Below are 12,631 nucleotides of genomic sequence, written 5' to 3' on the forward strand. Positions count from 1 at the left end.
AAACACAGCTTTCACCGCTCTGACATTTCTCTTTCCATGAAGTTCAACCTAGCAGGAGTCCAAACAGTCATGCCAGTGCATCTGTTTTTTCTCTCAGTGTGATGGATGTGGGTGGGAGACACAGACAGGAACTCAGATCCCCCAAAAGACATTCTTATAACAACATCCGACCTTTCTGGTTAAACGCTATTCAAGAGTTCTGAGAAACCTTTAACTCAGCAGCTTGGGCTACGTTAAATAAAAAATCAAATAAAAAAAGTAGTGGAGCACTAGTAATGCGTGTTATTTAGTAGATAACTATCTCAACTATAGAACTTGAAAATCACAGTAGCATTTAAAGAAACAGTTGCAAATGTTACCGCCTTTGAAAATTGTTTGACATTTTGGAAAATACATTTTTTTCTTTTTCTTTTTGGGAGTTAGGGGACAAGTTTGTACATACATGTTTGTAAAATAAATAAAAACTACCATGGACAGCTTAGCTTAAAGTAGTTTAGCATAAAAAGTGGAAGCAAGGGGAAATGGCCAGCTTATTGTTTTTTACACTTAAAACTTTTGAGTTGGACAAACACAATATTTCTGTGGTCATTAGTAAGCTTTTCTCAGCAAGAAAGTAAAAAGGCTTATTCTCAAAAATGGGACTTTGGGGCCATCTTTGACAGGAATGACTAGCTCGGTTAGCTAGGGTTGCGCCAGATAATGTAGCCATTGTTTACTGATGTCTCTTTTACAATGTAAGTCTATGCGGAAATGTATTTATGAGCCCAATGGCATCTCCAGCCTGTTCTCTTTCCAAAGTTGTCATGTACTGCCGATTTTTCAGTAATTTCAGTGTAAGAATGATGCCTAAAGCCACCTTTTGTGGTGGCATGCTACAGTGCTGGTTGGACGGACGGCTCCAGGCACGGCAATATAATACAGGGGTGGGCAGTGTCAGTTGATAACATAGCCGGACTGATTCATCAAGGCTGTATGATACGCCACTGGACAGCATAAGGTTGAAACGCTGTCTGTAACTTAAAATAGAGTCCTATGGGGCAGGTGGGATGGGTCCAACAAACTCAGGACTTTCACCTGTGAGCTTGGTGTTTGCTTGCCGCATGAATGTAGAGCCAAACTATGATGTTTTTTCTTAAACTCATCATGTTCTTCTGTTGCCTGAACCTAATTACCTGCACCTTTGTACCCTAATCCCAACCATGTGTTTTTGTCGACGTACCGGCATTGGTTGCTTCGTGCTTTAGTTGCTTAAACATAACGACGTGCTGTTGTTGCCCAATTCTAGCCTTGTTATGTTATGTTATGTTGTTATGTTTGTTGACATACTGGCATTGGCTGTGCCATTCCAAAACATCACCAGCAGATGCAGGTGTATACCAATGGCGTAAAATATAGATGCAGAAGTCCACTGGCAAAGTGGTGATATGTGAGGACTTGGGATGGAACATAGTTACAAAGTTTCGTCACTACATCAAATTGGTTTCAAATTCTGGTTCTTTTCCTGGGGGCCTGATTGAAAATATCAACTTCTTGTTGGGTCCCACCAATTTCTGATTTAAACTTCACCTACTTTTTAAGTCTGCCCATTCTGAGTACAGCTATGAATATAGATAAATTAATTGGTCAAAAAAATAAAGATAATAGTGTACTCACTCATCGCTAGTAACATAATATTCAGTGTGATAGATTGCACAAGTCAAGCAAGTTTAAAGAGTCTAATAGTTGATTTTGTATGTCATATGAAAATTGATAGAAGGCAATGGCTGCCTGCAACCGTAGACAAAGTTCATCTTAAACACAGCAGCTTGGTTTGCAAAACATTAGCTGTGATGTAAAATGGGAAAATGCAAGTAAATTCTAATCTGCCCGCAGTTTGGTTTTTGCAAGTATATTGAGTTTTATAATGTGAAACAAGACAGAAAATGAATGTGGCAGAAAGGTAGCACTTTCCAAGTCATGAATAAAACCAATCCGTTTCCAATCAGACGTGGGGGAAATTGTGAGCAAAAATGGTCAAGATCTTTGCATATAAAAAGTGTCTCTTTATATAAAACGCTGAGTGTGGTGTGTGTAGGATATGCTTTGAAAAACAATGAGCTGACTTTGTGGTTGACAAGTACTGCCAGCTCTACTTGTCATCGTGAGAAAAGCAGCAGTTTGCACATACCTGGAACCTCCTCAAGACCATAACTGGTGCTGTTGGGCTTGAAGCGATCAGGTTGAACCTTCATGTTTGGACACAGGACATCTGAGGAGAGAGGACAATAGTTCAGTGAGACACGCTATAAATCAGAATTTGATGATCTTGTGGGAACATAAGGTACGCACAGAGAATTGTTCAAACACTTTTATGGGTAACCTTCCTGTTGGATATCTAATCCTGTGTTATTGTTTCATGACAAGTAGGAGCAGTCATTCTGGAACTTTATGAGGGGTCAGGTGAAAAAAGTGTGAATTGTTGGATTGTTTTAGGAAACGGTGATCTCATTGAACACAGCCTCTGGACTGATATGTGATCTAAAGAGCACTGGTGCAGACAGACTGCCCTCCATCTCTCCCGTCTGATGTCTGGGGTGTGGAGTGTGTAGCTCTACAGGAGCAGGAGGCACCTCCACAAGCCCGAGAAGCAGTAACAGTTTTATATTTCCACACACACATATTTCAGTCACCGTGATGACAGTGAGAAAGCCAAAACAGGCAGGTTAAGTTTTTATTGGTAGGAGTGGTGTTTTCTATTTGTGTCAAGATACCAGCTTTACTGCTAAGGAATGCAGATATGAATCCTGTTTATTTTATTAGATGTAAACAATATGGCTGTGGCTGACATTTTAAAGGGTTCATACAAATTTCCAAAAATAACAAACATATGTCACTCAGAGGTGGTGAGTTTTGTTTGTGGTTCTCACAGCACTTAACATTTACATTTAAAAAAAACGGGCATCCTTAAGTTTCTGGAGGAAACATGTATTCTATGCCCTTGTCTGCCTGCTCCCTCCCAGAAGTAACTAAACGTCACAGCAACGCAGACTTCCTGTTTTCTTTTTTAAACTGAAACCATTTCCCTCATTGGAACCTTTTATTTACTTTAATTTTACAGATAGGATACAGTATGCAAAGACAATAACCCCCCCGCAAAACTGCATTTTAAGTCTTGTGTAAGATTTATACCGACATATAGTCCACAAGCTGCTGGGCTTATTAACATATCATAGGCTTATGCTAATAATAACTTTAGCAGGTTGTATTTGTGGGCAAAACATGCCAAGAAAATGGCACATGTTTTGTCTGTGAACCTTGTGGAGCTGACTTTTGTACTTTTGTTCAGTATTGTCACTTTCAAACAATGTTTCGTGTGTTTTAGTTGAATCAATCAAAATTGACTGCATTTAACTCATCACACTGGCAGAAACCCTACCAGCGACTCGTGTTTTGGACGTGTAATTGTGGAGTGACGTAAACTACTGCACTAGTAAATGCTCACAGCATTGTGGGCCACCTGTGAAAACACCTCACAGGCTCTATGTGGGCCCGATACACAACTATAAATCAACCCTTAGCCATGTCTGTGAGCACAATAAACTAAATTTATATTACTTTCATTGCATTTGAGTGGTGTAAGAAATCAGAAGATGATATCACCAAACCTTGATAGATAATCCAAAACTATCTGTATGTCTCAATACTACAAGGGTGATAAACAATGTTTTCTCCTTTTTTGCCATTTGAGTGACCAAAAATACATTCCACTTGAGGCTGCAACAAGTAAGAATGTCCCACTCCCTCTAAATAATTGGTGTGTTTTGTACAAATAACATCTCAGATCTATCAAGACAAACTTGTTCAAAAATGACTTTGTTCTGCTCCCCTGTATTCATTTCCCAATATGCCAAGGTGAATTTGAAAAGAACCTTCTCACCCATCCCACATGGGACGATACATTTTCACATCGCTGATTAGGTGCGACAGCAAATCAGGATCCTGTCATCAGTTTGTAATCAATCTGTTCAGACGAACTTCTCATTAAACCCTCGCATCAGCCCGACAATTAGTCTGCGTCCCAACTGTCAGCCCTAAATACTATCTGCGGCCCAAAAATATCACAGTGAGACACTCCAACTTCCATAATAGATCAAGCATCTGTCAAACATCTACTATCAAACCCTACAATCTTCTTAAATCACGGCTATAAAAATCTTCCTGTCGGAGCGGCTTTTAACCTGTGCCGTGTTCATTATGACCACGACTCTTGTTTTTCTGCTCCATGCAAAGCCCAGACCATGCCTAATAGGAAAATCTGAGCAGCTAATTTAACTCCCGGCACTTGCATACTTGTAAGTAATTCTACAAGTGGTATCTCTGCATGTGAAAAATGATTTATTTCCTGTTCCAGCTGATAAGAATTTGTCTTTTGTCTTCTGTCTTCAGTTTGGATAGCAGTTAAAGGAGTCCTTTTTCCTTTCTGTTTTAGTCTTTTTTGAAGTGATAATTAAGGATCTCAGAAAAGATACTTGGTTTTTATTGTTTATAAAGCCAGAGAGTCTACCAAAAATTACCATGCTGTGAATGAATGGAAGTGCGTCACCCCTTTTTTACAGACGGTGTTGTCGCTCAGCCCTGAGACTTAGCATGTTAGATAGCTGAACTACTCCCTGCACTCGTGGCCCTAGAGCTATAATTTAGGGATCCAGCTGTGAGTTAAAATGGAAGCAATGTTAAAACCTGCCTTTGGAAATGAATGTCCAACACAGGTTCATAGTATCAGCAAGAAGCTGATACCACCATTTTTCTCTTTTGCAGCCAGGCCCCGATACATTTTTAATTCATATGTCACCCATGTTACCTGTCATCATTATGGCTGCTGAATTTTTTAAACACACTGCAGGTGTTAGACAAGAGCTTGTGATATTTCTCTGTTGCTAAGGTCACGTGAGGTTGAGCGTATGCTGTATGTTTTGGTAAGCAAGGCCACACATGCTCTAATGAATCAGCGCAGCACATAATAAGTAGCATCCATTTTTAAACCTATAGATTAAAAGGTGAAAATGTTCGACATGGACACTGGAGCGGCGGCACCAGACCCACTTGAAACATTAGAGCTATAATTTTCTGGGTGAAAATAACTTGGCTTGCGCAGCTAGCCAGTTGTACTGACCACTGATATACTTAGAGACTCGCTCGTGGTGATTTTAGAGATTACAGAAAGAAAACACTGGAACTTTCTGACTGAGTAAATTTAGCTTTCGGTTAGTCCTACAGAGCTCTAAACCTGCATGTAGAGCATGTTGTTGAATATATAACCCGCATTACTAGTTGACAGACTGGAAATGTATGGAGTCAAGGAGCAAGGTCAAAGTTTAGTGGCTTTAAAATAAATCTCCATGCTGTCCTTGCACCAGTATTACTCTGCAAGACGATATGCCCTTAAAAAAGAAGAAAGGATTTTTTTTTCCTGAATCAACACTTCCTTCAGAGGAATCTCTACTTTTGCCTCGTCAAACTTGACAGTTTAGAGCCAGATTACAGTGATGGTTCAGAGTTTGTCTTTGCTTGTCTGTGTGCTTAACCATGTAATCATGTCACTTCCGTTTTTGTATTTACTGTTTGCGGTAAGACTCGTGGCATCCTTTTCTTTCCTGTCTGGCTAATTTTAGGCAGGAATTTAAGTGCTGGAGTGCAAAGCATCCATCTTGTCCATGAAAACAGTCAGATAGTTATCTGCTTCTCTTCACAGCTATTCGACAACATGAAGCTGTATTTGCAAGTTGTTTTTAAGCTAATTTATTTGTCTATGTAGGTTTTTTGGGGTTATCCTTACTTCTATAACCCTTGCAATGTGTTGAAAGATTTTTTCAGCACACCAGTAGAAAAAAAATGTTGAGGTTAGCATAAGACAGGCTTTCCAGTGCTAAACACCTCTGCACCAAAGCAGCAGTCAAAAAGGCAGCTACACCACAGAAATGTCTTGGTTAGAAAACTGTCATCTACAAGCCAGTTTTTGCAGCAGCCCCCTCTTGCTTTCAGTAAGCCATGATAGCACTGTATGCATGCGCCTTAGCACTTTGTGGTTGGGGTGGGGTTTTGTGGTAAGGGTCTTTTCCTCTGAATAGTGTTTAAGGGTTAAAATAAGAGTCCAATTTGATTAAGTGCACATTCAGGGTGAGGCAAGCTCTTCAAAGTGAGGCTTCAAACAGCAGCAATGCAGCGTGCAGTGTGAGTGATGTGTTGGCACCGGGCCTGATGGCAGACTTACTCTCGCACAGCCTCCTCCTTAGCCTGCCTCTGATCTTGTCAATGGCATTAAAGTCTGTCACATGGAAGACGTGGGCATTCTTTGGCTCGGCAGCAATCTCCTCCAGCTCCACCTTCAGAGCCTCCCCAATGCCCACAGCAAACATCCTGATGCCGGCTTTGGCAGCCGCCTTCGAGGGCTCCAGAACATAATCCTGGCTTCGGCCATCTGTAAGAAGGATGGCCACCTTCTGAATGCCTCTGGCTGCGGGCCTAGCTCCATTACGCTCCGTGAAGATGTTGGTGGTTGTGTAGCTGATAGCGTCCCCAGTCATTGTATTTCCCCCCAGGTAGCGTATGTTACGGGCAGCTCGCTTCACCTCCTCCAGGGTCCTGTGTTTGCCTAGGGTGAACTCAGTGGTGGGTCTGTCACTGTAGCGAACCACAGCTACTCTTGTCTTGTCAGGTGCCACGTCAAAAGACTCTACAAGATTGGCCACCCATTGCCTGATCTTTTCAAAGTTCTCTTTTCCAACACTGGATGAGGTGTCCAAGATAAATGCCAAGTCATAGTGAACGTTTTTACATCCTGTCATGAGTAAATACAGGAGGATTTAGTCACATCAAGTCAATATACACTAATTGGCCGAACATTAACACCACTGGTGGGTGAAGTGAATAACACTGATCATCTCATTACAGTTCAATGTTCTGATGTGAAACTTTTGGCCAGTCGAGAGGCACCATCCACTCAAGCATCACTGAAGGCCACGTACCTTCCCATCATGGATATGGCACTCCCTAATGACAGTGGGACAGGACAATGCAACATGTAACACAGAAAAAACTACTCTGGAATGGCCCGAGGAGCATAACAAAGATGTCATTGACAAAGGTGTCAACTTGGCCTCCAAATTCCCAAGATCCTAATCTAATCGAGAATTTGACGGACATGCCAGTACCCCAGTGGTGCCCTCGATCCACAATGGGGCCTTCGTGGACCGAACTTGGCCCTAACAAGTCAAAGGCAAGAACACAGGGCCTCTGAGGGATGTCCCGTGGTGTCTAGCACTAGGGCATGGATCCTTTGAAACCCTTTCGGTTTTGAGGAGGGGTACCAGTACATCTCACAAACACTTGATTGGATTGGGATCTTAGGAATTCGGAGGCCAGGTCGACACCTTGATCTCTTTGTGACATTCCTCGAGCCATTCCCGACCAGTTCTTGAGGTGTTACATGGTGCATTGTCCCTCTGGGGGGAGTGCATCTAGTGGATTTCACATGAATGCCAGGATCAGAAATTTCCCACAAGAACATTGCATTCTAACAGGATGATTACTGTTATTCACCTCAGCAGTCAGCGGTTTAAATGTTGTGTCTAAATGGTGTAAGCTCTAGCAGTGGTATTATATTAAAATATTCAGTCTTAATGGCCTTACCTGCCCTCTGTGCTTCCACTCTCTTGCCGGAAAGAGTCAAGGCCAGGGTGACCAAGACCAGGGTGATCCTAAATCCCAGTCGTAATTCCATCTCGGCCTTGGTTCGAGTTTGTTTTGTTTAACTTATTACCACCATCAAGCTGTCCAGTCTGTGGAAAGGTCAGCGGAAACATCAACAGTTCACTACAGTTAGTTACTTTATGGATGTAAAACAGAATTAAACGACATTTAAGAATTGTCATGCAGTTTGCCAAGGGACAGCTTGGCAAACAGGATCTGGAATCATTTCTCTCCAACGGTGAAACCAGAGTGGATGAAGTACTTCCTGTAGTGCAGAGAGATTGCTGTAAAAAAAGCCTCCTACAAAGACTGCTGTCACATCTCCATGTTGAGAAGGAACTGGTAGAAAGCAGATTTCAGATTGCATTTGGTACTTTATATGTATTGAGAAACTCTAACAAGAGAGAAAAAATCATCCCCCTCATTGTCCAGTATTTTTATTGTTTATTGTTATTTTTGGTGTGGAAGCTGGCAGGAAGTGTTCTCCATTCTCAAGATGTGATAATTGAAGCCTAAAACAAAGCAAAAACAACAACAACATCTCTCTACAACAGCAAGTGAATTCTAAATCCAGAGAAAACTGGACGCACCAAAGATTGTTGGAACCTGCTGCCAAACAATTTTCTTCTACCATCTCCACCCACAAGAAAGGAAAAGAATATTGTTAGGACTGTGCAGCTTGCTGATGTTGCACTACATGATTTTTCCACACTGATGTTTCTAAAGATGTTGAAATTCACATAGGTATTTCTAGTTGTCATTTGGAGCTGCTAGAGTGACATTTGTGCAGCTTTGATCCGGCAGCATGTTGCAAAGGACCTCTCAGTCTGTCTTTGTTGGTCTCATTTATGTGGCTGTTGTGTCTGTCAAATAAACACAAAACTATTCTTGCTCCTATTGTACACCAGTGGTTGTGATGGCTGCCTTCAGGGCTGATGTGGCATTGACCGTAGCCATAACATGGATTCATCCTGCTGGGGAGAGTGTCTCATTGTGGGGGGGCGCTGGGGGAGGTTGAGGAAGGTCTGAGTAATGCAGAACTTGGAAAGTACTGATATGAGTGTTGCAAAGTTCTTTGCCATCCTTCACAGGCCCTCTGTGCTCTTACAGTAAATATATTGTTTTCTACAGGCTCCAAATCTACAGGCTGCTGTCGAGGGTATCAGAATCACTGGAAGGCAATGATCAAAAATTTGCAAGCATATTATCTGAAAATAAGCAACAAAACAAAGAAAAGTTAAAAAAAATAAAGTAAATGACCTAAAATGCTAAAAAGCACGTCATATTTTGTTTGACATGAAGGAAACATGGTTGGATTTTGGCATAGGAATATGACATTTTTTTTTTGGCACATTGTGTTAAACAGGAGCACATTATAGCCAGAAATGTGATCTAAAAGGGTTTAAAAATGACATTTTTCAATTCATGTTGACTTTCATTGTGCTTATTTGAGTAAGTGCTTGTCGGAAGATTTTGTTGTAGTCGGACAGAGCCAAGCTATCTGTTTCCACTTGGCACAAGTCTTTATGCTAACCTAAATTAAGCTAAGATAAGCTGAAGCTTTATGTTTAACAACAAGAAATTAGAATGGTGTTGATTTACTTGCTAAAAAAGCAAATATTTTTATTTTCCAAAAAGTCAAGTTAATCATTTATATAATATAATATGATTTAGAGCTAAGAAGTTATTATACCCAGTTGTACTTTGTTTGTAACTGGAGAACACTCATTATTTCTCCTTCTTTAAAGTTAAATATTTTGTTGCCTTTTTTCGCATATTTTAAACTGTTTTTGACAAGGTCAGTGGAATTTCAGGGCCTGAATTGAAGTAGGAGTACTATGTGGGAGTAATACGTGTAATTATGGTGATATGCTGGTATGATTTTGAAATAAAAAGATATTTCAGTAGAGTGATTCCAGGAAATAGTTAATTTAAGAACAGCTACCTGTTGGCCATGGCCTGGCCTGAACAGGCTGTGAAATAGAGAGTGCATTATTCACTGTGGATAAAGCAAAGAGCTTTGGCCTCCAGATATGAGTTTCCTTATCTGATTCTCCATTGGGTTATTTCTGCTACGTGGTTACACTGGTTCTATTAATGAGCGGAGTCAGCACGCTAGTGGAATCGCTCTAATTGCCCCAATTAGAGTGCATTTAAAATCTGAGAAATTCAGCCCAGCGAGACTTAAGTGGAAAGAAAAAAAAATCTAAGTCGCCCTATAAAAGTGTCTGAACATGATTTGGATCTTAATCCTCTTCACCCAACTTTGCATGAGTCTAACATATTCTAATTTGTCTGTCTTTCATCTTTAATTACATTTAAATACACTGTATGTCTTCTGCCAGCGCTGCATTGAGCTAATCTGCAGTTTTTACAAGCAGATTCAGTATCCGAGGTAAAGCTGAACACAAGCTGGGGGTGTCTCTGTCAACATCTGAACCTGAGGCCAGAATCCTTACAGCCTGTGAGTGTGTATCATCAGGCCCGTTTCCACTTCCTCTCCCAATGGTAGACCTGGGACTGCAATGTAGATGTCTAAAACAGAAGCACCACGTTTGTCATTCCCAAAATGGAAAAAACAGAAAATGTTTCTGTTTTTCTTTTTTTTTCCATGTGCAACCCAAGAAGAAGAGAAAAAAAAAGTCTATTCTCTGATAGACTATCTGAACAGCATGCAGATACTCAAAAAAAAAAAAAAACTCTTGCCAGCAGTTCAAAACTGCTTAGGAATAAATGAGAGTTGTTTTAAAGGAAGATAGCAGTGAAATATGCATATAAATATAAAATATATATAATGATTAATATTTTTTTTTCTTACCGGGGCTGTCACTTTTTAGTTACTAAGGTGTGTCTTTCTGCCTCCAGCAGTCACACCCTGAATCAGCACCGGGGCAGCATCATTATCAGGTGATAATCCAAAAAATATGTCCCCCTCAGGCTCCGGAATCAAAATGAAATTATTGAATCCAGGGTGACAATCCAGTGTAGAGTGTTGTTAAAAAGTGAAGTGAGGTGAGCTTCAGAAACCTTGGGTTGGACAGAGTAGGAGGGAACTGTGAGGGGGGGAGTGTAAGGTTTCACTGGCTTCTACTGTTCTTCTCTGGGCCGTGCTCACACACACAAAAAAAAAGCAGGCGCAGCCAATTATAGACGCAACTTTCTGGATATTTTTGTCCTTTATTTTCTCTCCTTTATGGCTGCGCCCATCTGAAGTGTCGCCCTCAAAGAAAAAGGCACGGCCTCCTGGCAACCGCCTCAACTGTCCGGCCTTTGCCACTGTGATAGCCACAGCGGAGCCGCCCTGGGGCTGGTGGTGGGCCGGGCCGCGTTGGCTTCAACCAGCCACACACTTATGGAGAAGGGCTGTATTTAAGTTGGGGAAATGATTACAGAACACTGGTGCTCACAGCTTTGTGTTGAATGTCTGTCCTCGCACTGGATTACAGTAAAGCGCTGTGATCTCTATTACTCATGTCGTGCTGTTTTGGCAAGTTTACAATTGTGTCAGGACGCACATCTTTCATTTTTTTTCTTATATTTTTTTGTATGAATTATATGACTTTTATTGTATTTCTTCACTTGCTTGGCTGTTAGTCTACTTTTTTATTTGATTTTCCCCCATTTATTTCTTGTCCTTTTTCTGTTTTCTTGAACATTTTACTGTTGTTGTTTTGCAATATCCCAATTTCCTCAGAGACTATGAAAGTTATATTCTGTAATATCCACTTTGGAGATCTTATTATTTATTTACAACAAGCAAACACAAACTCATAGATGCAAAGTCACATTTTCAGTTTCACTTTGCAGTTTCTCAGTGTCTACCAGCAGTGGATGAAGTACCCGAAAGCCATATTTAAGTGACAATACAGATCTCTTACCAGAAAATGACTTTGGTAGAAGTTAAAATCACTTTTTAGAATATTTCTTGAGTTGTAAAATATCTGATATTTACTGTACTTAAGTATCAAAAGTAGTTTTATATATTTTATTTTTTTATTTTATTTGATATATAGTATATGTACGTAAGTATTTCAGGTAAAAGTACACAGAAATGCTGTTAATAAAAATGCAAGTTGTCAGTATTTTGAGAATAATGAAGTTTATTTCTTCATAACTTACACCACCTTATAAATCCAGCATCAATTATTGTTGAACATTTTTATTTAAAAAAAACTTTTGATATTGTATTGGAGTAAAAGTATACATTTTATTTAGGAAATGTTATAGAGTAAAAGTGAAAGTTGACTAAACTACAAAAACTTTATATTTTTTACATCGATCCAGCATATTATCGCAATATATTGTATAAATACACAAAAACAAAAGTATTTTTGAAAAGCTAGGGGGAAAATATCTGGAGAAAAAAAGAAAAAAGCGAGGGAATAATATGTTTATGGCTATTTATCATAATTACATAAATAAAATTATGTAAGGGAATTATGAGAATTTTTAAGCAAGTGTCCAGGTTATTTTATTTTATGTTAATTTATTTTATTATGTTTTGTTTTATTTTATTTTTACTCATGTTCAGGTTAGTACAAATTTCTGGAAAAAAAAGACAAAACAAACTATTCGTTTGAACTTTAAAACATATTTTTTGGGCTGCCTTACATTTTTAAATTGACCGAATTTTAAAAGACAAGTTAAATAATTAAGAAATTACCTTGCCTTGTCTTGTCTTTTTTTGTCAGGTAATTTAAACATTTCTGAAATTATTATTTTCTTTGTTTCTCAACACCCTCTTCTCATGTTTTTGAAAGAAATTCAACCATTTTTCTCAGGTTTCAAAGGATTAACTATCATGATACTATTACATTGTGTTAATCTCTTATCCAGGGGCCTCTGGAGATGCTTTCTCCTAGTTACTAACTCATCCTCCTTGATAGAAGAGTCATTGCCGTTT

The 12,631-nt window shown here is 39.6% G+C and overlaps 1 protein-coding gene and 1 long non-coding RNA gene across 4 annotated transcripts in view; one reads left to right on the plus strand and one right to left on the minus strand.

Annotated features, from left to right (window-relative positions):
* The window catches only part of col22a1 (collagen, type XXII, alpha 1), a 74,793-nt gene extending 64,037 nt beyond the window's left edge, over positions 1–10,756 (minus strand). Inside the window, exons 1-4 of one of the 2 annotated variants that reach the window (XM_088090000.1) lie at positions 10,547–10,756; positions 7,669–7,817; positions 6,251–6,817; positions 2,168–2,248 (exon numbers count right to left, since the gene is read on the minus strand). In XM_088090000.1, coding sequence (XP_087946126.1) covers positions 2,168–2,248; positions 6,251–6,817; positions 7,669–7,759 — 739 coding nt within the window. In that variant the 5' untranslated portion in view covers positions 7,760–7,817; positions 10,547–10,756. The remainder of the gene's footprint in view (positions 1–2,167; positions 2,249–6,250; positions 6,818–7,668; positions 7,818–10,546) is intronic. The other variant, XM_088089999.1, reaches the window with a different exon arrangement.
* The window catches only part of LOC121957877 (uncharacterized), a 90,329-nt gene that overhangs the window by 27,559 nt on the left and 50,139 nt on the right, over positions 1–12,631 (plus strand). The gene's annotated exons all lie outside the window — the stretch shown is intronic.

This window comes from Plectropomus leopardus, chromosome 17 (assembly GCF_026936395.1).
Source record: "Plectropomus leopardus strain MGB_pleo_1.0 chromosome 17, ASM2693639v1, whole genome shotgun sequence".
Classification (NCBI taxonomy): Eukaryota; Metazoa; Chordata; class Actinopteri; order Perciformes; family Serranidae; genus Plectropomus; species Plectropomus leopardus.